This window comes from Babjeviella inositovora (genome assembly GCF_001661335.1).
Source record: "Babjeviella inositovora NRRL Y-12698 unplaced genomic scaffold BABINscaffold_8, whole genome shotgun sequence".
NCBI lineage: Eukaryota > Fungi > Ascomycota > Pichiomycetes > Serinales > Babjeviella > Babjeviella inositovora.
Genome location: NW_017566845.1, coordinates 374911 through 401295, shown reverse-complemented (window position 1 = coordinate 401295; position 26385 = coordinate 374911). Strand labels below are relative to the sequence as shown.

The following is a 26385-nucleotide window of genomic DNA, read 5'->3' as shown; positions in this document are numbered from 1 at the left end:
AACGAGAGGATGTCTAACCCCGTATCAGCCGTTGATCTAATTGAAACCACAACAAAGAATCTGACTGCGTGCGGCGTGACGCCCACAACCTCTCGTAACAGATTGACGTGAAGCGTTCTACGCACGACCTCTCAGTGCTGCACCACAATTGGTCACGTGCGCAGATGCACACGACTTTTCAGCCCTACTTCAAAGCCGTGCTTAACCCTTCTTTTGCTACCCCCATAGAGCCTTGTTACACCCAATGCAATGAAATTGTCCACTCTTACATACATTTTAGGGCTGGTGCTAGCAGTGAGCTCGTCGCTTCTAACCCGGCTCGAGGAGACCGACCGTCTCTTCCTCAGCACCGGCCCCACCGCACAGCTCCTCCAGGAGTACGATTCGCTCTTGGGTGCCTTACTCAAGGAGAACGCCGCTTCACATGCTATTCCGAGGGTTTACTACAAAAAGGGAATCATCGAGATCACACTCGGACGTGAGCTACAGGCGGTGCTGGATTTCCGTCAATGTCTTGTGTATGACCCGCACATGGCGCCCGCGCGCAGCCGGTTGCTCCGTTTGTTGCTAGAATTGGGCCGCTACGACGAGTTGGCCACCCAGATTGCCGCTGAACCACTGCTTGTAGAACAGGCGGTGCTGGATTTCGATAAGTTCCACCATGAGGTCCAGTTCGGCGTTCACGAGATGAGCTTTCTCAAGGACACGTGTCCGGACTCGGCCGAATACGTCGACAAGTGCACCAACTTGCTTGGCCTCTCGCCTTTAAACAAGGAGGTGCATCAGTTGCGGTTAGCGGCAACTCTCAGAACCGAGCGCGAAGATTTTTTGTCGCTTGTGCTCGACGATCTCACCGCGTTGCACAAGCTCGAGCCGAATGTGCTCGACCACACGCAGCGCCTCTCGTCGCTCTACCTCTACGGGTTCAGCGACTTTGAAAACGCAAAGCTGCTCACCGCCAAGTGCCTCAGGAACGATAATGAGTACAAGCCGTGTCAGGTGCAGTCGAAGGTGTACACTAAATTCCTGGAGCTCCTCACACTTCTCGAGAAGGTGTCCATTTACTATTCCCACTTGGACGTAGCCGAGGTTTCAGATGACTTAAAGGAGGAAATTGATGTCAGTGAAAATGAATGGGCAAAATTGCACCAGTTGTTGTTTGAGAAACCCACGTTTTCCAAGGCAATGCTGCGCCAGTTGGGGCTCACGCGCGAGGTTACGTCAAGTTTTGAATTTCTCCGCGACACCGCGCACGCGCAAGAGATCCCCGCGGTGCACAATGGGTTTCTCCGTGACTTGACCAAGGCTGCATGCGAGGCACACATCCACCGCAAGGAATACAAAGCCGCGAAACCGCTCTGCCAGGAGTTGTATCTTGGAAAAGGTCTCCCGGAGGGCTCGAAGTTCTTCCCCGCTCACGTTCCTAAGATCGACTTGTTGTTGAAAAATCAGAAGTACGACCAGGCTGCTGCTCTTTTGAATGAGTTTAACGCGAGGGTGAAGAAGACTCAGTTGTGGCAGCTGCGCCACGAACCGATTGTGCAGCACCAGAAACAACAGCAGCAACAGCAGCACTTCCATCGACAACAACAGCAGCAACAACAACAACAGTACCAACAACCGTTAAAGCCGAAGCACGATTACTACAAGATTCTCGGAGTGCCTCGTACGGCCGACGATACAACCATTAGAAAGGCATATAGAGACATGACAAAGAAATTTCACCCCGACAAGTACCGTGGTGACGCCACAGCCGAGCAGATTGAAGAAAAAATGACGCAGATCAACCACGCCTACGAGGTGTTAGGTGACAAGGACTTGAGGGCACGCTACGATAAGGGTGAAGACCCTAATGACCCCGAGGCTGGGCGCAGGCAGCAGACCCAGCACCATCAGAATCCGTTTGCCGGCGGGGGCTTTGGGGGCTTTGGGGGCTTCGGAGGCAACAGCCATTTCAAGTTCCAGAACATGAAGCATAAGAAGGCGCAGCGGGGGCATTAAGTAGTGAACATATTACACAATGCGGTAGAGTGTGTAGTAGGTTGGCTGGGGAAAGCGGACTACTGTGAGGCTTTCACTAACAGGAAGCTGATTCCCAGTCTGGATAGGTCAAACCAGAAGTTTACAAAAGACGGACGTCGGTAAATTGATACGTAAATACACATTTCATTAGGTGGCAATGTAAACAGAGTATGGAATTTGTTTATGAAATACCCAAAATTCGGTATATTTATGACCTATGCCTGCTTCGTGTGTAGGTTCCATAGACTGCTTACAGATACTTCATAGATTTAGGAGCGCCTCTCAAAAACGTCCGGATTGGGAATACTCTCTCAGTAGGTTTGCCACTGAGTCGTACTAGGAGATCATGGTACTTTTTATGTTACGGGAGATATGGTATATTTATTGGACCCTGCTATTGTCCGCACACTAAGTTGTGGGAGATTAAATTATACAGTAAGCACCAAAAGCTGAAAAGTTCTAGCAATTCCCTAATCCACATACTTTAGCACGCTTAAGCGATACTGATTTTATAGCCCACAGGTATCAGAACTGTGCTAATATACATCCTCCCGACTGATTCTGCCATTCTGTTGTATTTATGACGGCTATTGCCTTACCCTCAGTGTATTACTCACCGAAAATCTATACTAACTTGAAACATGCAATATCCAAAGTATAGCACATGACGTGCTTTGGTATTATCTCTTAGCACTAAGTCCAGATATGTTCAGGTCAATTTTACTCTTTTGCAGACTTCTAATCGCAGTATGATATAAACGTCGACCGCTGAATCACAATGATTTTGGGTGAAACTGAACAGCTTCCAGTTCTTGATTTCCCGCATGCCACCACGTGCCTCACAAATTACCGTTACGACCGGAAAAACACTAAAAGCCGCAGCACATGTGTTGCGTAACCCGAACGGTTGGGAATTTCCCTTATGCACTAGGATAAAGCTTTTGTGCCCATGGCGTTTCCGTAAATTAGTACCCAGTTTGAATCTCACTAATACGTTTATCACATTGCATTGTCACAAGCCTTCTCTGTTTTAGATCAACAAATTATATCTATTTAGCAGCCAACTTTTACCGTATATTAGAGTGACCTTTTTCCTGAATTTTCTGCTTGCCCATTACATACACTACTTACAATGAACGAATCCACACCGTTGGTGCAAGCCGATTTAACCTCCCCCAACCATACCAATTACCGCCAAACCAAGGATATAGAGCAGAACGAATACTACGAATACGAATCTACGCCCCATAATAAATGCTTTGTGATCCTTTACTCCATTTGCGGTGCACTCATTACGGCTGGTGCCTTTTACTTCCTAGGTTTCTACCTCCCCAACATGTTTTTGCCTGTGGCTCAGGCTCTTGAACCGCTACGCAAAGTGGCCGCCTTGGATGTGCAATTGCATCCCTACCTAGCAACGCCCCACGGAACCAGCAGACTTGTGCTCATCGGCGATATCCACGGCCAGTTCAACGAGCTCCAGAAGTTGCTTAAGCAAATGGCGTACTCGCGGAAGAGGGATACGGTTGTGTTACTTGGTGACTTCATCTCCAAGGGCCCAGATTCGTTCAAAATGCTCGACTGGGCCGAGCAGAACAACATCAAGTGCATTCTCGGGAACCACGAGTTGAATATTCTCGATATTTACACCCACTATCACAGACTAGACCCCCTTGTGTTCGAAGCCTCGGACGCGAATTCCATCTCTCTCCCCGTCAATTTGCCTCCGGGTATGTCTGTGATGCGCCTAGATGAGGACCCTGAGTTTCTTTTGGCCCGCAGATTGGAGCCGAGACATGTAAAGTACCTCAACTCCTGTCCCATCATCCTCAAACTCGGCCCTGTTGCGTTCCGCCCCTCTAAATCCTCTCCGTACGACACCGACCCTACATTATTCTCCGGCTCGGTGCAGGGGGTGGCAGTCCACGGGGGCTTAAACCCGTCAATTGTGTCCTTGGAAGAGCAGGACCCGTGGGATGTCGTCTCCGTGCGTGACTTGGTTCCTCCGTTTTTCAACGAAACATCAGAGTTGCCGTTGGAGGACGGTGTATCCTGGACGAGCAAGTGGAAGGAGTTACAGCAGACGTTGAGCCGGGAGAAGCAGATGGTGGTGTACTACGGCCATGACGCCCATCGTGGGTTGAGGTTGAAGAGCTGGTCTAAGGGATTGGATCTGGGCTGCAATAAGGGGAAGCAATTGAGTGCATTGACCGTTTGGGCCGAGGAAGGTAAGAAGAAGAAGGGTGGGAAGCACCAGAAGAGAGAGGTGGTGTACAAGGATAAGTTGTACCAAGTTGAGTGTTAAGGACCAGGGCTGCTTCCGGGGACCCAAATATAGAATTTTGTAAACCATCTTAGTGTTTACGAGTAGTTTACCAGAAGTGAAATTATAGATAAAGTTATGCTTAATGCCAGGTGGACAAGACTCTTATAGGTTCGCCCGGGATCGGTAATGATGCAGACAACATACTCCTTTCTGGCACAAACTCAGTCCCTTGTTATGCCCGGAAGCGTCGCGTCAAAGTAAGCAGACTCGTTAATCCTCAACCTGCTACCACAGCCAAACTCCCCATCGTATACAGGGACAAGTTACATAACAGTTCAACTACAAAGGTGGTATGCACAGTAATAAAGTGTATATAGTTATAGTTTTAGGCGGCCCTAGTATACAACTCACCTGCTTCAACGACACATCTCAGGCAAGGGGGGAAGGAAGCGAAAAGGATATGGCGATATAGTTGGCAAGACGCTGAAATGGGCCTGTATTAGGGACAAATCAGGTTTCAATTCGTTCCATTACCCCATCATTCAACCGGCGGACTCACCGCTTAGTCCGTCTTTTGTTCAACTCTCTTGGAGGCGTACTCATCGACCTTGACACCGCTGGAAAGAATGGTGTGGTAGAACATGATCATGACGAACGCAAAGATACCAAAGGAAATGGCCAAGGTGGTCAACTGGTCGTCGTTAATCATTGTATCGGTGATTTTATATATCGGTATCAAGCTGCCACATTGGCATAACACGTAGGTGCTTATAACGCCAGACACATGTTCGGTAACTGGTAGGGGAACGACCTAATGTATTTGAAGAGAACCTCAAGCAAAGGACGTTCCTAACTTGTACTGCTTTATGAGCTCTTCTTCAATATATCATGCGCCCTCCCACCTCGCTCGAAGACCTTCTTTACCAGACGTTGATGAAATCAGCGTCATTCCACAAGTTTGTGCAGACGATCCACGCCAAAATCAACGGTATCCCGCCGCCAGGGCGTCAGCCCGCTGCCGAAGACGTGCGGTACCAGTACTCGACCTTTGCACCGACCCCTGTGCAAAAAATCACAGCCTTTAGGAAAGTCTGGTGGGTAGAGTTCAAGCACTGTATGGGGCTCAAATAATGTCCAAGTAAGCTTGGTTTGGGTGGAGGCATTTACCAACCTCCACAGTCTCGGTCCCCCCCGTACTCATATTTTGTTACAGCATCCACATCCGTTTGGAATCTTTGCATATTGCATCTATTTATCATTGCCTTATTTACATCTGTCATGTTGCTTCTGCCTTTGGCTATTACCTTAGAGAAATCTCTTGCAGAGAGAAATCTCCTCCATGTGCTTCACAGCCTCATCAAAGTCCACGTTCAACTTAAATTTTCGCTGCCCAAACTCCACATTCCGCTTCACATCGTCGACCATGAGAATGATGGAGCTGGCTTCCAACGCGGAAACGATTTCCAAAAAGTCGCCCTTTTTCAACTTCACCAACATGCGGTCACTCCCCACCTGCGCACAGTAGTGGTCGTAGAACTGGTTGTTCGTCAACAAGCCCTTGTTACTTTGCTTGATAGAGTTGATCATGGACGCCAAGATCGACTTCTGCAAGATATTCAAGCAGGCGAGTTGCTGGCTTGCCTTGCTGTTTCCGGTGACCGAAACAAAGATCCGGGACATGTGGCTAATGCTCACCTTTGGCGCGGTGGCTGCGGTCAACGCAAACACGTCACCCGTCTTTTTACACTCTTCTTCTACCAAATCCAACGACTGTTGCACCACGTCAAACGCCTTACGTAAGTCACCCGTGTTCGAAGCGGACTTTTTCGCGCAGAGCTGAATTGCCACTGGGTGGATTAATGGAACGGAAACTTCATCTCCCGTGTGGAGCGACCGTAATTTTTCCGTTATGATGTTTTTGATCTGGTCTGAATTGTAGGGCATGAACTGGAGCGTTTTAGGACTGAGGCCGTTCGTTTTTAATCTAGGCAACAATCGGTCCGTTAAGTCCAACGCGTTGGCGATACTGATGAGAATCACGTTTGGCCGGACGCTGGGCGCGGCATCCACGACGGACGACGCCATCTTGAATAACTGGAAGATGATTTGCTGATCCTTGGTGATCAAACTGTCCAATTCGTCGAGCACAAGGATGATTGAAAGATTCTGGAACTTGGGCTCGCTCTGTAACAGCTCCTGAAGGTCTTCATAACGGTACTTCCGGCCGTCGAGCTTGTAGCCGTTATTCAACTGACAGTAGATCTCGTGGAAAATGTTCTCTGGCTTGTTGATGATGAAACAGTTGATTTTGATCACAATCACCTTGCGCACGACTGCTGCGGAAGATTCGTCCATGTCGTTCGTAATTGTGACCGTTTGGATCTGGTTCTTGGTGGAGAAAACGTTTGCGCTCTTCAGCCCCTTCAAGAGGCTTGCTAGCGTCTGGTTGACCAGGGCCGTCTTTCCGGTGCCCGGGGGACCGTACAAGTACACGGTGTTGGAGTAGTTGTGGATTATGTTGTACTTGACAAAGTCGTTGAGGTACCTACCCTCGTGGTCGCGGGACGGTAAACACGGAGTCTCGGCCGGCCCTGCAGCGGAGCCTCTCTGGAAGAGCGACTTGGCCCGGGTGTAGATGGAGATTCGCTCCAAAGAAGGTTTTTGGGGAGTAGCAGGAGGCGACCTCAACTGGACAACGGTTTTAGATTTAACGGGTGATTCATTTTGAAAGTCCAAGACTCGAGCCTTGGTGGGGGTAGAGGGAGGGGTTTGCAAGGCGTTGAGACTGATTTTCTGCAAAACGGTAGTCTGGGACTTTACAACGGTATGTTTCTTCTTTTCAGGGATTTCATCATCGCTGAGATCGCTCAAGACCTCAACGGGGGAATGTGCAAGTCTAGCGGAGCTTCTGGTTCGCTTTCGCTCATTGACATCTGGTGACTGGATGGAGGCGGATCTCTTCATTATGCGATTAGTGAAATATTCAATTAGGTCGGAAGGGATGCTAAGGACTTGAAGGAATATCTAGAGTAGCGGAAGATATATATAGGTGTAATGATGTGGCAGTTTGGGGAAACAAGGTTGTCCTGCGGACGCGTCCTATATAAAATTTCTCGAGAAAATCTCCGCATTAGGAGAAAACGCGCCATCAATAACGCGTGCTACTTAAGCGCGCCGCGGAGATTTTTCAATAAACGCGAGAACGTCAGGCCGCATGCGTGGAAATGTACATTTCAGATCGCAAAAAAGAGACTAGATCTGTGTGGTACACAATGAGTGGGATTGCTACACCTATGGCTAGATATTATGAGGGTACGGTAATATTAAAGATTTTGTTGTGGTTTCATAAAACTTGATCTTTTTTTTTACATGGAAGCATAAGTTAAGTGGCGCTGGTCACCCTTCTGTCTTGCCCACGTAACTAACGGTATTGAGAGAGTATATTCAGCTGCATTGGGCCAACTACATTTACTTGTGTTTTAGGGTTGAAACCTGTAGTACATAGCGTTACTAATGAGCCCAGTGCCTCATGAATTTCTTAGGCTCCCACCACAAAGCTTATTCTCGAACCTGTTTTTCGGGTAATTTCAAAGAATCATAAATCCACTGTGATAACTACACCCCACGAATGTCTCAACTACCATTAAATCACGATGCCATATCGTAACACGGCTGTGCTGATTTTATATTAATAGTCACCCTAGACCCTATTATAGTACCGCCACGACATACGCATTCTCGGCGAAACCTAAATACTGACGGATGGCAATACCTATATACTGACAGAAATAGTAAGCCCAGTTTCACCATTCATGGTAAGAAACATACGGAGTGGAATCTCTTCAAACCACTAAATGATTTCTCCTACCACCTACTCAATCACTGAAGACGTTTTAGATCTAGGGTATCCGGTGTGAAAGTATACATGTACCATGTCCTTCAAATGAAGGAGCTTGACGTCATATCTAGTACCTCGCCAGTCAGTACAGCGCTGAATTTGGCCACGTTTACCTGCCAGGTGTCTCGGTATAGCTTTTAGTTAAACTGGGCTTACAGAGTCGTACAAATATGCGGCGCGGGTGACTATGATAAACCGGCTATGGCCAGCATGTAGGCCGATAGAGGGAAAATGGTAGACACGCGCACCGCCCACATCAGCTTGAGCCTCTGCCTAACAAAGGCCAGATGAATTTGGAACGGAACCACGTCCCTTAGACGCATGCACATGCAGTCACAACCACTGTGTCTGGTACTACAATCGCGAGAATTTCTTTTTTTCCAACTTCCAAGAGTTCGATCTTGGCGGTTATGCACGATACACATACAAGTGATGCAATTCCTGCATCTACCTACGTTTGCCGCTTACTCGCACCAGATATACGTAATTTTCGCACATCGAACTATGCGTGACGTGTGGGCGCATGCTAACATGCCTGAAATGTATATAATCAGTTCGTACCCCTTACCTAGATACACGTCAAAGAAACACCCCATAATTGACCAACTGTCTCTACATTGCTTACGTTACGTCTCAACGATCTCTGTTATATCAGCCTTCTTTAGCATTACTGATCATTCTCTCACAAATTGCAAGTCACCACAAAATGTCAACCGCTTTTCAATCTGTTTTTGACGAAGCAACATTAAATTTCGACTATACCCAGAACGATTACCCACCGGCTGGCTCAGCAGAGGGGCAGTTTGATTACAACGTCCACCCTGTTTCCTTCCTCTACCCGACCTCCATGGACGACTCCCCAGCTTTCTCTAATATGTCGTCCGCAAGTACTCCCTCTGGACTCACCACAGCCATTCCCCACCACGATGTATCTCTAACGCCAGAGTCTACGATATCTCCCAAATCTTACAACAGCCCTGTGGGAGTCTCTCCCGATTCGTCAGTCGACTGCCAATCCAATGAAAGATCGCCCTATATTCAATCTGGGTTCAAGGGCTACAACCAGATCAACGAACAGATCTACCCACAAATGTTTAACCAACCACCACAACAGGTTTTACCTCCGTTAAATCTGAACGGCTCAGATATGGTTCCAGCTATCCACTACCCGAGATTATCTGACATGCCTACCTTTGCTCCATTCCCTGAGCAATCTCTCCCCCACGCTGAAGCTAGTTACCAACAGACGCCAGTGTCATCTGTCGTTTCTGCGTCTCCGCCAAAATATAGGTCCAAAAAAAGTGCAGGCCCGTTCCCGTGCAAGTGGATAGATTGTAAGCTTCTATTCGCAGACGGATCTGATCTCTACAACCACCTCTGTGACGATCACATTGGACGCAAGTCCCTGCAAAACTTGTCACTTGTGTGCCACTGGGGCACATGCCAGGTTTCCACAGTCAAGAGAGACCATATCACTAGCCACTTGCGGGTTCATGTGCCCTGGAAGCCGTACGCCTGTGATCTCTGCGACAAGGGGTTCAAGAGACCCCAGGACTTGAAAAAGCATGCAAAAGTCCACGATGAAGAGAACGACGAGAATAGCGCTGAGCCAGAAGCCGGGTTTTCAAACGTTCCGATGGCGTCCCGCAAGCGTGATGTGGAACAAATTGCTGGTTTCTACCATAGCTTGAAGAAGATGAAGGTGGAGCCGACGTACGGTGAAACCATATTCCATGAATTGAACAACTTCAATGTCTCATTCATGAACTCTGCTGTTCCAACAGACGTTCCAGTGAACAAGCAACAGTCACTTGAGTCAACCTACCTTCCAGCATACACTGGCGTGTCGTACATGGATCAACCATTCACCCGCCAAGTGAACCCTGAGGAGTTGTTGGAGGTGGATATGTTTTTCCAAAGCTTGAATAGCTCGTTGGATGCGTTTTCCCAGAACCCCCAGCAGCTTCCACTTTTCGCAGGAAACGTCATTCCTCCGACGTCCCCGGTGTACCCTACATTCCAAGCGAATCTTGCGGAGCAAAAGCTCCAACACCAGCCGAACTATGGTCCTATGGCAATGGTTAATGACCAGATGCCTTTCGAGTCTACCGCTTACCCGACATGCCATACGTACCCACAGGTTGCCAACCAGCGTTTCGGCCAAGACCCAACAAAGAGATTTGTTGTGGGTGTTAATCAACAGGCATCGAGTAGTTCTCCGGATGATGGTGCAAAAGAGCGGGACGATGACAATGACTTGTTGTCTGGTATGAATTCGTTATCCCTCGGCTCAAAGGCGATGAGCGAAGTTGATGTGATCAAGCATAAGGCATTGATTGCGAAGATTCGTGGTGACATTGCTTGGGCCATTAAGAATATGAAGGATGCGGGTAGTACCAAATCTGTGTCTGAGAGTGAGACGGAAGCTGCGAATGAGGTGGAGATTCCAAAGGAGTTATATCCTTCCCTTGTTGCTTGTAATGATTAACTGGATGCTCGTGTGTATTTATTTTATATTTCATTGACTATGGTGTGTCTTCTGAATGATGATTGTCTCGTATTGTGTCTAGATCCTAGTGTTTCTCGGAGCGAATCCTTGCTGTTCCTTTTGGGTATGGAAGTTTCCCGTTCAAAATGTATGAACTTGAGCCAAATACGTACACATAAAACGTGTACATATGTAGTGAATAATACTAAAATATGATATTAGTACTGACCAGATTATTACCATAATGTTGGACATTGACATTATACAATATAACATCTAGGAAAAATATTTATATATTTATCACATACTAAATGTTTATATGTATATACAGATACACTTACTGTCAACATTTTTATAGAAAGTAACCAATAGATTGGAAAGTCTATTATTTCCCTCAATAGAGTACCATTAATATATATCGAGATGAATTCATGCCAAATAAACTTTTCTTGAGCTTCAAAAAACAAATCTGCCGGTCCCAGGAATCGAACTTGGGTTTCCTCTGCCACAAAGAGGTGTACTGACCACTATACTAGACCGGCTAGTGTTGGCAAAAAATATCATATAGAAAGATACACAGAGTAGAAAACTCGGGACTTGTGAAGAACTTTAGACCGATTTAGGAAGAGAAAGAGCAGTGCTTATGTAGCTCATTCACTCGAATTAGTGAAAGGCGTACACCGGCCAGATGGTATAACAGCTCAAAATACTCTAGTTACACGTGTCGCAATCCATTATTTTAGGAAACTGAGACGGTCACAGGTTTTGGTCTCACAACCTTTGCTTCGCCTGGTCCAAGTATCTGTCAACGTGTAACTCTACGGACGAAGTCTGAAACTAAGAAGTCTTTGAGTGGAAAAATACATCACCTACACCGACGTCTAGAAATTAAAATTAAAAACGAAGAAAAGACATTCAGGGTCAAAACCGTTAAAAGAATCGACTATCCCATGGACAAGGAGTTTTCATGGGTACAGCTGCCTTTAGGGTCAAAACGACAGTGATTCGCTAGCAAGCTGTTAAAATGGTTGCATTGCAAAATTTTCCACAGAAGTGACGATCCTGGCGAAGCTGTTAATTGGGTTGTAGAATCATACAGGGGAAGGGGCCGTTCCTCAAATCGGAACCGCCGTACGAGGGCGCGCTGAAATAGGGGAGAAGACCCAGCCGAAGTAAGGGTCATTGTTATAATGGTAATATACTAATACCATACCACCACCGAAATAATCTCATACGATCATGGTACTCCACAACACCAAGACTGAACCGCATACTGCGAGCGCTCATCATGCGGCTGATGTGCCTTATAACGAGGCGCATTAATTTTTTTCGCCCGCCATACAACTTGGCCCATTCTCTTTCTATCCACCCCTTCACTTTATTCCGCTAAACCCCACAAAACAGCGATGCGGTGTCTAAATACCCTCTTCTGGCTCCTTTTGCCGATCTTGGCCACATGCAAGCTCCACAGCTCTGATATATTCAGTCCTCTAGGCACGCCATTCCAGGCTATACTGAAAAGGAGCGGCGAACCCGGATCGATTCTGGAATGGACGCCGGTGTCTGCCCAGATCGGGCAGAACGAAACACAATACTACAAATTTGCGGTGGATACGCAATCGTATGGTGCGTCGAGCCAGTTCGAGATCTTGATTTTCTTGGCAGGGGTCATCTGTTACGAACCGTCCAACGTTGGCGACTACGACTTGCACAACAGTCTTGAATTGTTCTATTCATTCAACGCCAGTGACATGGCCAATCTCACACAGGCCTCACGCCTTACGTTTTCCCAGGGCTACTCTCAGGGGCTCGCAGAAACCCTCATTGACGACGCCCACTCCGAGTTGTATATCGCCGTCACTTCCCCTGTGAGTGCCGAAATCAAGGACAACTGGAGCTATCAGATCGCCATCTCGCAGAACGATTTGGTGTTCCAATGGGACGACCGGCTGTATGCGAGTCTCGTGGATGCGGATTTCGAGTCGGCGCTCTTTGTCACGGGAAACATCTCCGCCTCCACGACCAACGCCACACTTATTCAGGTACAATCTGGCGGCGAGTTCAATCTCTTTATCTACGACTATTCGTATATCAACTATTTCTCTCACCTCAACAATAGCTGGTGTGCTGTCAGAAACGGCCCCGTGTTGATTGACACCGTTAACATGACCTCCAATTACACCAACCGCGGCGGTGGCATCCAGCAGCAGTTCTATATAGACGGCCTCAACGCCTCTACCAACTACGTGGCGTACTTGACACAGGATTTCGAAGGAAGTGGAGACAACGGAGGATCTATTTTCACCAAGTTTGAGTTCCAGACCCAGAGTCTGCGGGCCTGTCGATTGATCTACGATTTGGAGTTTTGCAACAACGTTGCCTACTCAGTGCCCATATCCTCTCAGTACGACATTGACGGCAGTGAGTTGAACTTGAAGATTCTCTATGACTCAAATCCCCTTGCGCTCTACCAGAATTTCACGTTTGCGCTTCAGCAGACCGCCTGTGACACCGAAGCCGACGCCCTGTACTCGACCGTGCGAACGTGCGACGATTGTGCTACCGCTTATAAAAACTGGCTATGTGCGGTGACGATTCCCCGTTGCAGCACCTACAACTATACGGGCTTCCAGTACCGCGATGTGGGTGAGTCGCGAAACCCGTTTGTGAACACGGTGGTGCAGCCGAAGGAGCCGTACTACGAAGTGCTTCCGTGCATCAACTTGTGTAACAACATTGTGCAAGACTGTCCTGTGAATGACTTTGCGTTCGTGTGCCCCAAGGATAATGCCACAATAGCGCAAAGCTATTACTGGTACGACGATACATACAACGGAACGTCATGCAACTTTGTGGGTTCGCTGCCTAACCAGGATATCGCCAATGCCCAGGCATCGTTCTTCCCGAACTACCCCCAGGACCAGTACGGAAGAAGCTAGTTGTAATAATGGATTGTCAATGGATGGGTCAAACTATCTTGTTTTTAATGTAGCAATACCTGGTATGGCAGTGGATCTGTTTGTGACCACGAAATGAATAATCATGCTGCCTTGAGAGGTGACCTCAGCAGGCTTTGCTGATACTTGAACGTCATCGCCATATTATCGTGGGTTTGTCTGTAAGGCAAAGTCATAACGGTAGTGGATTGTCTTTTCCCACTTTTTCTTTACCAAAGTGATAAAGATCTTACACTTCGGGGCTTAAGGGCTCCCCTGCACTCTACAAAGCCAAGAATAGCGAACAGACTCATTTTGGCCATTCCAAGGTCCGTAGCGGTGTTGTAGTTCCGGTAAGTGGCCACAGCATTACGCTAACGTAGGACAGGTCTAACATGGAAGTTTGAACCAAAGAATGGCTTATTCCGAGGGTGAGACTCACTCCTTATTGCACTCGCCAGTTATATACTTTAACCGACTCGCAGAAGACCTGTACCTAGGGATATACACGAGGCGGGTAGGACATATGTCCTAAAAAAAGGGCAAAATCGCCTACACAGGCTACGCCGTGTGGAAAATGAGAACAACGGAACGTTCGATCTTTTGAGCTAAGAGGACTACATCTTTAGGTAGGCCTTATACGAAGACCATCGTACAACCTTAAATCTGATTTAATGAGTGGGTGATTAATCGGTGTGCGGGGTTTGGCGAGCCTAAAGGGCCGCCTCGACCTGCACACCAGTCTTTTCCGGTGTCGTGCGACCAAAGCTAGTACATGTATCTTACCACCGAACCGAAGGGAGTTCCGAGGCGAAAACAGTCGCTCCGAGGCGGAAACAACTACAAAGTGAAAATGATCACTACAAAGCGAAAATGACAAGGTGAAAACGGTCGCTACAAAGCAGAAATAGTTGCTACAGATTGGCTATTTTTTTGTCCTTTTTTAATATTTTCATTTGAACGAGTGAGGTTAAAGGTATTATACACATAGTAAAACTGTAAAGTTTAAAAAAAAAAGCCTAGTAGAAGACAAAGTTGGCAACACCAGAGGTAACAGAGACGGTACAACCATCGGAGGTACCACCAGTGTAAACACCATTTTCGTACTTACAGTTACCAACAACGGTAGCACCGTCAGAAGCAACAATCTTGAGATTGTAGTTAGGAGCTTCCTTGTTGTTTGGGTTAGGAATCAAAGACAACCAAGTGACACCACCAGTGTAACCGGCACCGATGACAACTGGAGCCCAGTTACCGACACCAGAACCGTCAGTACCCCAGACACAGCCATCGGTCAAAGAGACACCGGCGTTGTTAACGTAGTACTGGGCGGAGGTCTTGCCGCCTTGCCACACGTAGTAAGAGTCGGAGTTGACGACAGAGGCCGGCTGGGAAGAACCGGCAGTCAACCAGGTTGGGACAACCATGTTTTCGGAACCTGGGTAATCGGTTCTGCAGATAGCAACAGAGTCGTCGATTTCAGACACAAAGCTGGCAGACTGCTGGCCCCATTCACACAAGTAGTCAGAGTCAGAGGCCTTGTACAAGTAGCCACCCTTACAGTACAAACCACCAACGGAGATACCATTGGATGGCTGTTCAGAAGGCCACTGAGTCTTGGACATACCGGCCTGGCAAGCGTAGGAGCAGTAGTAGCCATCCTTACAGGTAGTGGAGGTTTCACCCTGCATGTTCATGATGGAAGACCAGCCGCCGAAGCCTAACCAGTCCAAGCCAATAACACCCTGGCCAGATGGGAAGTCGGAACAGGCAATGACACCATCCTCGAACTTGGTGGTAGGGTCGGAGAAGGCAGACAAGTCACCGCTGATCCCAGAGGAGGAAGCGGAAGAAGACTGCTTGGCAGCGGCCTGGGAGGTGGTGGCAGCAGCAGCCTGAGAGGTGGTGGCAGCAGCCTGGGAGGTGGTGGCAGCAGCCTGGGAAGTGGCCACGCCCTTAGCCTGGGTGGTCACCTCGGAGACAACAGGCTTACCGTTGGCATTGACATATTCAATAACGGTTTGGGTCACGTAGGCGACGGCACGCTTGTCAATGTTGGCTGGAGCGGCGATGACTGAGGCAGCCAACACCAAAGGAGCGACAATAGAGTACTTCATTGTGATGCAAAAGAAAGACTATTAGTTAAAGGAGACGTAGGTTCTAGGTCAGTCAATAAGTAATTAAGGAATGTGGCAATATAAAGCGGAGGCTAAATATAGTAAAGAGTGTGAGTGGAGTTGCGATGAGTAACTTGGCTATCAAAACGTCAACATGGACGTTCGTTACTACAGCGAGCCCAGTTTGTTTTATAGTTTTCGCTCTCGATCTGGCAATTGTTTACTAGCTTAGCTGCAGTTTAGTATGGGCGCACTCCCAGGCACCCGCCGATCCCAGAGAAAAAAACGGACGAAAAATAGAAAATTTTGCACCAAAATGGCGTGCGTGATGTTCGGAGCTCTGACTGCATACCGAATTGGGCCTGGCAATGCAAGCGAAACTTGCAGACAATTTTTCACGAAAAAAAGAAAAGTAGGGGAAAACTCTACGAAATTCGACAGCGGACAGAAGCCCTTGCCGTTGTAAAATTTCTACCACTAACTAATGCACAAGGAAAAGGACATACATTGTCCTCTTTGCATCCTGCATACGACGTGCAGATATGGCCTAGATCTCCCGAAAGACCCGGCTATGCAGCCATGCATGGAGTGGATCAGAGGGTGCTCGGGGGGCTTTCATTGGCTGACGTTTCAGTAGCCTCACAAACACTGGGCTAATTGGAGGAAATTCTAGGATGTGGATTGGTATTCACGGCATATCGATCTATTTTGCAGCCCGGTGTTCCCTTTGTATGTCTGGATCGTCTTCGACAGTGGCGTAGTATATACAGGACGCTCGTCTACGATCTGGTGCACTTGACACACAGTTATGGAGATTATACTGCATTCAGAACTGACTCCATATAGGCCGTGTTATAAACGAGCATTTGCCACTAAGGATCGGGCTTCACAAAAAAATATAGATGACCGCTTGCTTTGGCTTAGAGGCCATAGAGTCTACAAAATAGTACTCGTTCAGCTCCTTCGCTGAACCGATCCACTTAAAGGAGTGATCAAGGACGTGGCGGTAGTTCTTGCAATTGATCTAGACCTATTATGCATTTCCGATTGCGGTAATTTTTTTTCGTCCATGTAATTACATGTTACATGCGCTTGCAGTAGTCAGCACGTGACCGAACAATCACTGGTGCAGGTTTAAACGATCCTCACCCGTTCCATGTGAGACACGGGAACAGATGGTAGCCCTCCCCTACACTAGCCGTAGACCCGCAAGTGCAAAAGCCGTATAACATGACAGATCCAACGTAAACTTCAGTCTTTGGATCAGGTATTGGGAAACTAATGACCTGGGTCTGGTGATTTCAGACAAACTTCGCCCAGTGAAATTAGGGGTTTAGCCGTTGATTGAACGGACTTTGGTTGTAAATTTCCTTTTTGGGTAAAGTGGAAGAGTGTGTAATTCATGGAGGATCAGCCAAGGTTCCAGGCTAAACCATTACCCTGGACAGGCGTATGGTTACCAGGTAAGAACAGTTTTATCACTGGCCCCATAGCTGCTTAGGAGTACGCCGAGATAGATCCAGACTGTTTAAATCCGATGTTTCCTCTAGTCCTCCAACATCCACCGGAGGTGCTTTTCGGAGGTGGTGAACTAGGAGATTACCACTATGCCCGTTAGACATACCGAACCTAAGACATATAGGCAATGGCTAAGCCTGGGCACCGGCCTGGACCACTTCAATATGGCTACCAAATTAAGGATTGCAAAGCAATGCCCCTTACGTGCCCTGTTATAAAGTTCCTGAATATCTTTGCATACACTGCACGATGTATATCTTGTTCACTTGACAACCCATAAATGGTAAAAACAACTTCAAGCTTGTTAAATTACTAATTGATAGAAGATGAAAAAATGACCAGAAGTTTCCTTTCTGTTCCTTTTATCTCAGGGTGGAGCTTAGTTTCTAAACCGTTCATCTAAACCAAACCCTTTAAAAACGGTCCAAGGTGTCCAATGATTTCAAATATACCCTTATATGATTAACTCCTTTGAAACTCCCAGGCAACTAGTGTCCAAAGAGCGGTTCTACGATGATCTGTTACACAACCTGGTGAACCACAGGAGCCGGAAATGGGAATCCTTGGTCCGCTTGGGAACGTCTTGTAACGGGTCACATGCATATCTGCACGACATTGGTGGGGGATTATGTGAGAAAAATTTTCGCCACTTTAACAGATTGGGCAAATACCCCGTATAACCCGTAAAAACTTTTCTTGATGTCGTCATTTGAACTGAGCGAGGCTTATATTGTGCCCCGGAAAATTCTCAGAGGATTGTTAATGTCAACCTGATGTTGAGGCTCCGCAAGTATTTGTATGTCTTGTCCTGTGCAGTTCACACATAAGCATAACCGGAATCCTTTTCAAGCCTTAATTTTAAAACTACCTAACCCCCCTTACATTTAAATTTTATCATCAAGCTGTAATGAGCTGTTCATAAACTATCCCCTGAATCTCTAAAACTCGACTGAATGCGTGAAATTCCCGCACCTGCATCTACCACCAATGCTGTACAGGAGATGCGGCCTACGCAACTGTTTACTTTAGAGATCTAGGCTTTGAAACGTACGTGGGAAAAAAAAAAAAAAAAAAATAATTACAAATTTTGGAGCCAAATTCTCAGAAGTAACCCATCTGACTCACCCGGGCGGCCAGATTCCGCAGTGGTCCCCGGCTTAGTGTTTATAGAGGGAGCCCTTAGACAAGCCTACTGCAGCCTTGGCCATAACCTAAGATTAGTCATAAGGCTAGCAACGGCGATTCAAACGGATTAAGGTAATGAAATTCCTTCATAAGTAAATGACATACTAAGGCACATACTCCAAAATACTGGCATCTCTCGCCAGTCTCTGGATGTACCCCTTCTCGATCAAAGTCTCCACCACTTTCTTGATATCCTTCAACTCCACCACTCCAAAGCGTCTCCGACACTGTAGAATCGTAGAGCTGACCACGCTCGTGTAGGGCATACTCTCTTCGTTCTTGAGACACTTTGCAATATAACTCTCGGTAAACCATTGCACATCCACAGGGTTAACGCCATGACTGCGCTCAGACAAGGCTCTGGACGAGGCGGAGCTCTGCGGCTTCGGTGGACTGTGGCCAACCTTTAAAAAGCACAGTTTATCCTGAAACTCAGTGTTGAACCTGTACCCATCTTTTTCCTGCACCAAAATGACGTACTTCCCTTTGGTAAACGAAGCCATTACGCTATCCAAGAATTCCCCGTTTAACCCAGACTGCTGCTCAATCTCTGTTGTTGATAGGGCATCACATTCTAGAAAAAGCATGAGCACCGCTGCTTGATATGTGTTGAGGGATAAATCTTTTTTGCCCAACGGAAAGTCGACCGTAAGCGTGATCTGATTCAAGTAATGCACCCACGTGAGGTTGCGGCCGTTATTCTCCGTCTTGTACTTGGTTTGGTAGAACTCGTTAAACGGGTTGAGCATTGCTGCAAGCGGCGGAGGCAACTTGAAGCCATTGGTCTGGGAGTTGGCAAACACCGGGAGGTCCACCCACGTATCCTGTCTTACCAAGAGCGGTTCAAACACACCGAAGCCGGCATACTCCTTGCTCTCAGCAATGTCTGTTAACATCGAGAAAAGACTCTTGTAGTGCTCATCGTCCATAACAGCCTTGAATCCCTCAAGAAACTGGGTCTCGTCCTCTACCCGGGATTTGCCAAGCACCAACCGCCGTGACAAATCTTTGCGGTACATTGTATAGAAGATAGCCTTTTCTCTCATCAAGTTGTAGACCTGGACAGTTAAGTCCAATGCTTCAGAAAGACCGTGACTGCCTGCTTTTAAGGCCGAGTCGACATATTTACACAACGTCTCAACCACAAAACTGCCGTGCAAGGACACACCTTCGCGGAACGCTTGTCTCGTCTTGAGGTCAAACTGCGCAAGAATATCTGTGTGGTCTTCCGCTGGGGCGTCGCCAAACCTTTCAGCGTACGCCGCCATGACCGGAGTGGAGAAGTTGGTTCTGAGAACCTCCATGAACTTGTTCTGAAGGGTCATAAGATTGCGAATAAACTGGCTGGGATCAGTCCGTCTGCATCCCTTGATAGTTTCGTCCACCACACTGTGAATCTTCTTCCCCCACTGCTCAATGCAGCCGGGCAAGTACTGTCTCTCGGTGGTGAAAAAGTACAACACCTGTTGCATCGATTTGGAGGAAACACAGTTGTCCAGTATCCCATCCATGGCGTTCAGCATGCACAAAGGAAGAACCTTGGCCGCATCGTCGTAGAGTAAATGAAACTTGATCCGAGCGGTGATATCTGCAACGAAGGGGGTAGGGCTACCAGCAAAGAAGGTGATTTCACAGTCGAGGAGAGAGGAAACATAGAGAATGTAATCAACCGGCCAGTTTTCCCAGAAAAACTCCAAAAGATTGCGGTATTGACTGGCGGTGGCGACTCTGACCACCTCTTCTAATCTGATATTGTTCTCCGTATCTAGGGCCGTCACAACTGTGAGGAATTCGCGCGCCTCTGCAGCCATTGCCGGGTCAAACTTAATCCCCCTTTCTGGATCATACTCGTGGACAGCTTGTACTCTCATAGATTCCATCAGTTCGCTGAAGCTGTGCATGAGCAACGCCCGGGACTCCTTTTCTGTACCTTCTTCCAACACGCCCAAATCGTTTTTGGCCAAAAGATCATCCACAAGCACCTTGAGCCCGGTGCCTCTCACCTCAAGCTTCGTAGGGGATGAGAGGAGATACGTTTTGTCAAGATACATGTACACCTTGCTCAAGACTGCGAGCTTTGCCTCCCACGTGCGATAAAGCCCGAGGAAGGACATTATCGAGTTATTGCCCAAGGTTTCTAGAATCCGGTCTGTCACGTGGATCCCGAAATACGTTTCGAGTTTTCCCTTAATGTGTACATACAACTCTGTGGGCTTGTTGTTACGGCACAAGTACTCCACGACGCGGTACAAGGCTTCGTAGCTGGTATGTAGCGGCTCGTTCTCAAAGATCCGGTCGACGGCCCGGTCCAACTTTTCTATAGCGTCTGCATAGTTCGTCGGTCTGCTGCTCTGTACGCGCTTCACCAGTGGCTGGGGCTCGCTGGGTGGGTTGTGTGATGGATGGTTGTGGGGCTGTTCCAAGTGCGAGCGCACCGGGCGGCTACGGTTCACCGTGAAGATTCCCGTAGCATCGGATGAGGTTATGGGTTTGAAGCTGAGCAGGGACATCAAAGGTGACAGCTATGTGTGGAAGGTGGATGTATGATATGTTACAACCTCTGATGTAGCACCTGGAAAAAAGCTGCATAAATTCGATCTCTGGTGCAGGCGCGCCCAAGAGGGATGGGTAGCGGACCAGCAGCAACCCGACGACTTTTGTGTAAACATGTTTATATAATATTTATTCGGAATTTATTGGCAGCTCAAAAGATGAACCTTTTTGCAGGTTTCAATAAGACCTATTTTGGAGTATCAGGTAACCAGTCGATATCGGTCTGGATCGCACAGTCAGCGACCTGCACGGTGGGATAGGACCTTTGATCTTACAATACACAAGGGCAAGAGTCGGAAAAGAAACGGGTTTTATTTGGTAGATATTCGGCCAGAAAAAAATTATTTTAAGCGGAATTATTGCTTATACAGGAGTTAGCCTGAATTATGTTCTTGAACTTTACCGAAGTTCTTGATTGCACCAACCTCCAGACGTTGCTGGAGGTCCCTGGTCTATTCATTAATCGGCACGCGTTTTGGCTGCACACGACACGGCAACCAGAGAAGATTTGAGACAAAGCACCACTCACTAATGCTCTACACTAAGTACCCAGCTACCGCCGAACACATACTGATATGCCCTCCGAAAACGGCTACAAAAACGGAATGGAACGTAGGGAGGAAACAACCACAGATGGTCATCCCACGATCACCGACCCAAAACAGCTTACGACGGTATACAAGCGCAGCGGGGCGTTCGACAAACAGCGAAAACAGCTTCTCAATGACTTTAAAGACTCAGAGACTTTCTCCCGGGTCTCCAGTGTGATTCAGCAGCGGATCCGGAAGAAAGTGGCCAAGGATCCGTCCCTTCTTGCCAAGAACAAGGGTAAGATTGCTGCGTTGATTCAAGGCGAGATCATTAATGACCCCGAGGTGATTGAGTTGATTGAAAAAGACATCAGGCGACGCGTTTTTACAGCCAAAGAATCGCATAACGCGGTGTATAATGGGCTTGACGATATCCAGCGGACGCTTTTGGGGCTCCCGAACCGCTCCGAGGACTTTGGAAAAGAGACACACCACGAGGAACGGCTGAGTAAGACGGCGACTAGAGGGACCGATAAGGTGGACATATCTTCGTTGTATTAGTGATCGCACAGAGAGGGGGCCTCCAGAATATCTGGATGGGGCAATAGATATACCCGGTAGAGACTTCAGCTTGAACCAAGAGTTAGTTCAAGGTGGTCTGGTTAGATGGATATGCTTTCCATAAACCTTTAGAGGTACTGGCCAACCTGAGATGCTAATTGGAAAGCGCCGATGTTTTGGTAGCGAAATAGTGCGTTTAGATAGAAGTATGAAAGTCCCATCACCTTCCATTTTGTTGTAGAAGCTGGAGGTGTTTTATTACAATAGTTTACTCCTTTCTGTATGAAAATTGTTTTACACTAAAGACTCCGACTTTGTAGTGAGAATTTCTGATTATATTCTTTATCGAGAATTTCTGGTCATATTTGGGCCAGTCTCGAAATCTAATAAGACTCGCCAGACACCTATTACTCTCTTCCCATGAAATTTCTAAATGGATGGACTTACAAAATCCCCTTCCTAGAAAGTTCATCTCGGTGAAACCATCAGTGCAGTGAGGAATTTAAAGCCCATGAACAAACACTGATGACATTGGATTCTGATGGTCCGGAATACTTTCCGTTTCGGGTCAAGTTCTGTCCGGCCGTTATCGTGATAAGGGCTCAAACCCGTGCGCCACACTTTGCCGTAGTAAGCCGCGGCACTTTTTCTCCACAGGCTTGTGCCGCCATTTAAATACCCACTTTTATTCTTTTCCCTTCCCTCTTCTTTCTTCTCTACCAATTGCAATGAAGTTCCAATTGTTACCTGCTTCCACTGTTCTCTTACTTGCCTCGGCGGCGAGCGCTGTTCCGCTCTTTTCCCGCTTCGAAACTGCCCCAGACTCGCCTCAGCACCGGCTTTCGAGCTTCTGGCCGCACTTCCCGGGCTTCCACCCTAAGCCGGACATCAACACGACCGCTTTACAAGAGCTCGTCACGGCGGCTGAGTTGGAGGAACGCGCCAATACGCTCTACGAAATCGCCAACTCTTCGGTTGCCGAATACGGTAACCCGACGCGTGTCATCGGCTCCCCAGGTCACCTCGGGACTATTGACTACATTCTCGCCGAGTTGGGCAAGCTCAGCAAGTACTACACGTTCTACACGCAGGACTTTGAGGCACTCGACGGTAAGGTCAAGTCGTTCTCGTTGTTAGTCGATGGTGTAGAGCCAAAGTCCGTCACGGCGCTTGGCTTCACCCCACCCACCAAGGACAAGAGACCGGTCCACGGGGACCTCGTTTTGGTCAAGAACTTTGGCTGTGAGCTCTCTGACTTCCCGGCCGCTGCCAATAACTCCATTGTGTTGATCCAGCGCGGGGTTTGTCCGTTCGGGGACAAGTCCCTGAACGCCGGTAAGGCCGGCGCCTTGGCCGCGATTGTCTACAACACCGAAAAGGGCCCATTCCGCGGCACATTGGGGACGCCTACGGGTGACGAGGTTGCGACGTTAAGCATTTCCCTGGAAGATGCCGAGCCATACCTCGCGGCGTTGGCCAAGGGCAAGCATTTGGAGACCACTGTCTACGTTGACTCGTACGTCGTTCAGATCAAGACCACCAACATTGTGGCCGAAACTAAGCAGGGTGACCATGCCAACGTGGTCATGTTGGGTGGCCACTCTGACTCTGTTGCTGCGGGCCCCGGCATCAACGACGACGGCTCTGGCTCCATCTCGTTGTTGACCGTTGCCAAGGCGTTGACCAACTTCAAGGTCAAGAATGCGGTTAGATTCGCGTGGTGGGCCGCCGAGGAGGAGGGTTTGTTGGGTTCGGACCACTATGTCTCGCAGTTGACCGAGACGGAGAACCAGAAAATCCGCTTGTTCATGGACTACGACATGATGGCCTCGCCAAACTATGCCTACCAGGTGTATGATGCCAACAACCTGGCCAATCCTAACGGCTCTGAGGAGTTGAAGAACTTGTACATCGATTGGTACGTCGAGCACGGCTTGAACTACACCTTGATTCCGTTTGATGGCCGTTCCGACTACGACGCTTTCATCAAAGGCGGAATTCCTGGCGGTGGAATTGCCACTGGTGCCGAAGCCGTCAAGACCAAGAAGGAACAGGCCATGTTCGGCGGTAAGGCCGGGGAGTGGCTTGACCAGTGTTACCACCAGTTGTGTGACGACTTGGATAATGTGAACTACGATGCCTGGGTCGTCAACACCAAGTTGATTGCTCACAGTGTGGCTACGTATGCTGGGTCGTTTGACGGCTTCCCACAGAGAAAGGATGCCGCAGTTAGTGCCGTTGTTCCACCGTTCAAGTACCACGGCAACAAGCTTATTATGTAGCGATGGAATAGATAAAAGTATGTTTTTAGATTAGCGCTGATTGTAAGGTGGGCACTGTCAAGGGCGGAGGTGGGTATTCTGGCACGGACGGGAAACACAGAGTATGGGGTTTATATCTCACAGCCTCACCGTAGTGCCATTTTTATTATTATTCGAATTCGGATCTGATTAGCCCGATATTGTTTTATAGCACCAAACATAGAGCCCTGACGATCGATTAACCTTGTGCGATACCGGCGCCGGTAGCGGCCGTAAACAACAACACCTACACCATAGTCTGGTTATGTACAATACGTTTAGTTTTAATCGAGATTCTGTTTACCTCCATCGAATTGGAAAGAGGAAGAACAGGCTAGTGGAATCGATGGCCGGCTCCGGAGGGTGCCGAAGAACCTGCGGCAGGAAATGAGTCAGAAAGGAGGTCATCGATAAGAGCCAAACCCACAGGACCTTCCACTCGAACCGCCTACAAAAATCTTTAATGTCATAATACAGCATGACAGTCATGGAAAACCAAAAACCGACTCGTGGCCGACGGAAGACAAGGGATACTACGAAATTGATAATTCTTAGAGTGTCATGTCACCTGCCACTTGTCCGACCTCGGGGAGAATGCCTTCATGCAGGATTCTTCATGCACGATGCTGCGTCATACCCTTTTCCCCAGGACGGAGCCGTTCGAAAGACCGTCATCCATGGCCTCCGGACTGGCTATAAAAGACCTATATCTTCATAACACTTAATTGAAGCATAGTTCTTTCACAATTGTTTCTAATGTCTACTTATTCTGATACTAAGTTCAATAGTGCTCAGTACAACTTTGCGCGTCCGCGATATCCTGACGGGTTTTACAGCGTCTTGATGGACTATCATGGAGCCAACCCCCACAAGATCGCCATGGATGTGGGAACCGGCAGTGGGTTCGTAGCATTCAAGCTTCTTGAATACTTTGACAAAGTGGTGGGGACTGACTTGTCGGAAACCATGGCCGGCGAAGCGCAAAAGAACGCTGTGCCCTCCCAGAACATTGAGTTTCTAGTGGCTCCGGCCGAAGAGTCACCCAATGTCATTGCTCCAAATTCCTTGGACTTGGTTACCGCAGCGGAGTGCGTCCACTGGATGGACCATCCAAAGTTTTTCGCGGAAACCCATCGTGTCTTGGCCAAGGGTGGCACCCTAGCCTTTTGGTTCTACAAGGACCCAATCTTCGTTGGCTATCCAAAGGCCAATGAGATTTACAACAAGTACTGCTACAACGACGAGAGATACATGGGTCCAAAGTGGCAGCAACCGGGCAGAAACTTCTTGAGAACCTTGATGGCGGAGGTGCCGGTTCCGGAGGAATTGTTTGAAAACATCGTGAGAAACGAGTACGATCCGGAAAAAGATGAAAAGACCAAGACGGAGTTGATCATCTCCAAGAGAGTTAACATGGCTGGTTTGAAAGATTACGTCAGCTCATGGAGTGCGTACCATTCCTGGAAGATTGCTTCGGAAAATGCGGGCAAGGAGGATGTAGCTGACTTGTTCATCCGGGAGTTGAAGGAGGCCATGGGCTGGGACGACACGTTTGAGTTTGAGATTTCCTTCAGCACCGCTTACACCTTTGCCACAAAGAAGTAGCACTGCCTCTGCCAAATCTTAGGATTTGTTTTATACATTGAATATTTATTAGCCAAGGGTTATGTAGTATAGGTCTGGTGTGTTTCGTAAAAGAAAGCAGTGCGTATGACCATAGGCCAATGCGAGTTTGCTCCTGGTCGTCAGCTCCACGCGACGTAACTAGAACGGTGAATTGATAGACATTGGAGGTTATAACCCCATTTCGTTTAATACTTAACTATTTTTATATTATACATTAGCATCCGTATTTATTTTTACGGCACTACTTTTGCCTCCTCTTTGTATGACTACTATAATAACTATGCGGCATGAACCTGAAACATCCAACCCATCCATAGAGTCACCGCCGGCACAAACCATTGGGGCCAAGACCAAACCCTTGGAAGCCCTTCTTTACGCTCTTACT

General features: G+C 47.9%; 12 protein-coding genes and 1 non-coding gene across 13 annotated transcripts; 9 read left to right on the top strand and 4 right to left on the bottom strand.

Annotated features, from left to right (window-relative positions):
• Window positions 1-9: 9 nt before the first annotated feature.
• JEM1 (Jem1p) lies at window positions 10-2176 on the top strand (the record flags this gene model as incomplete). The annotated part of the gene is made up of 2 exons (XM_019127132.1): window positions 10-94; window positions 281-2176. The coding sequence occupies 2 exons, from the start codon at window positions 10-12 to the stop codon at window positions 1999-2001; spliced, it is 1806 nt and encodes a 601-aa protein (XP_018984433.1). The 3' UTR covers window positions 2002-2176.
• An 824-nt stretch (window positions 2177-3000) lies between these two features.
• On the top strand, window positions 3001-4639 carry BABINDRAFT_162169 (putative serine/threonine-protein phosphatase). Its single transcript, XM_019129210.1, has one exon. The coding sequence runs from the start codon at window positions 3155-3157 to the stop codon at window positions 4325-4327; it is 1173 nt and encodes a 390-aa protein (XP_018984432.1). The 5' UTR covers window positions 3001-3154; the 3' UTR covers window positions 4328-4639.
• A 525-nt stretch (window positions 4640-5164) lies between these two features.
• Window positions 5165-5506, top strand: BABINDRAFT_148039 (uncharacterized protein). Its single transcript, XM_019127200.1, has one exon. The coding sequence runs from the start codon at window positions 5177-5179 to the stop codon at window positions 5417-5419; it is 243 nt and encodes an 80-aa protein (XP_018984431.1). The 5' UTR covers window positions 5165-5176; the 3' UTR covers window positions 5420-5506.
• CDC6 (AAA family ATPase) lies at window positions 5195-7484 on the bottom strand. Its single transcript, XM_019129209.1, has one exon. The coding sequence runs from the start codon at window positions 7250-7252 to the stop codon at window positions 5594-5596; it is 1659 nt and encodes a 552-aa protein (XP_018984430.1). The 5' UTR covers window positions 7253-7484; the 3' UTR covers window positions 5195-5593.
• A 1404-nt stretch (window positions 7485-8888) lies between these two features.
• Window positions 8889-10837, top strand: BABINDRAFT_176675 (C2H2-type zinc finger protein). Its single transcript, XM_019131021.1, has one exon. The coding sequence runs from the start codon at window positions 8893-8895 to the stop codon at window positions 10672-10674; it is 1782 nt and encodes a 593-aa protein (XP_018984429.1). The 5' UTR covers window positions 8889-8892; the 3' UTR covers window positions 10675-10837.
• A 148-nt stretch (window positions 10838-10985) lies between these two features.
• Window positions 10986-13900, top strand: MID1 (Mid1p; the record flags this gene model as incomplete). The annotated part of the gene is made up of 2 exons (XM_019131136.1): window positions 10986-11035; window positions 12197-13900. 2 exons carry the CDS (start codon window positions 10986-10988, stop codon window positions 13611-13613), a joined length of 1467 nt encoding a protein of 488 aa, XP_018984428.1. The 3' UTR covers window positions 13614-13900.
• BABINDRAFT_t237 lies at window positions 11145-11216 on the bottom strand. The gene has a single exon. It is a non-coding gene; the product is annotated as a tRNA-His (tRNA).
• Window positions 13901-14530: 630 nt separating the features above from the next.
• On the bottom strand, window positions 14531-15842 carry SIM1 (SUN family protein). Its single transcript, XM_019129208.1, has one exon. It carries the CDS (start codon window positions 15725-15727, stop codon window positions 14630-14632), a length of 1098 nt encoding a protein of 365 aa, XP_018984427.1. The 5' UTR covers window positions 15728-15842; the 3' UTR covers window positions 14531-14629.
• Window positions 15843-17606: 1764 nt separating this feature from the next.
• Window positions 17607-18123, top strand: BABINDRAFT_162163 (uncharacterized protein). Its single transcript, XM_019129207.1, has one exon. The coding sequence runs from the start codon at window positions 17704-17706 to the stop codon at window positions 17923-17925; it is 222 nt and encodes a 73-aa protein (XP_018984426.1). The 5' UTR covers window positions 17607-17703; the 3' UTR covers window positions 17926-18123.
• Window positions 18124-18287: 164 nt separating this feature from the next.
• RTT101 (cullin) lies at window positions 18288-20975 on the bottom strand. Its single transcript, XM_019127131.1, has one exon. The coding sequence runs from the start codon at window positions 20938-20940 to the stop codon at window positions 18535-18537; it is 2406 nt and encodes an 801-aa protein (XP_018984425.1). The 5' UTR covers window positions 20941-20975; the 3' UTR covers window positions 18288-18534.
• Window positions 20976-21442: 467 nt separating this feature from the next.
• On the top strand, window positions 21443-22352 carry BABINDRAFT_162161 (uncharacterized protein). The gene has a single exon (XM_019129206.1). It carries the CDS (start codon window positions 21559-21561, stop codon window positions 22072-22074), a length of 516 nt encoding a protein of 171 aa, XP_018984424.1. The 5' UTR covers window positions 21443-21558; the 3' UTR covers window positions 22075-22352.
• A 408-nt stretch (window positions 22353-22760) lies between these two features.
• Window positions 22761-24650, top strand: APE3 (Ape3p). The gene has a single exon (XM_019129205.1). It carries the CDS (start codon window positions 22803-22805, stop codon window positions 24354-24356), a length of 1554 nt encoding a protein of 517 aa, XP_018984423.1. The 5' UTR covers window positions 22761-22802; the 3' UTR covers window positions 24357-24650.
• A 520-nt stretch (window positions 24651-25170) lies between these two features.
• On the top strand, window positions 25171-26042 carry BABINDRAFT_162159 (class I SAM-dependent methyltransferase). The gene has a single exon (XM_019129204.1). The coding sequence runs from the start codon at window positions 25218-25220 to the stop codon at window positions 25977-25979; it is 762 nt and encodes a 253-aa protein (XP_018984422.1). The 5' UTR covers window positions 25171-25217; the 3' UTR covers window positions 25980-26042.
• The last annotated feature ends 343 nt before the right edge of the window (window positions 26043-26385 follow it).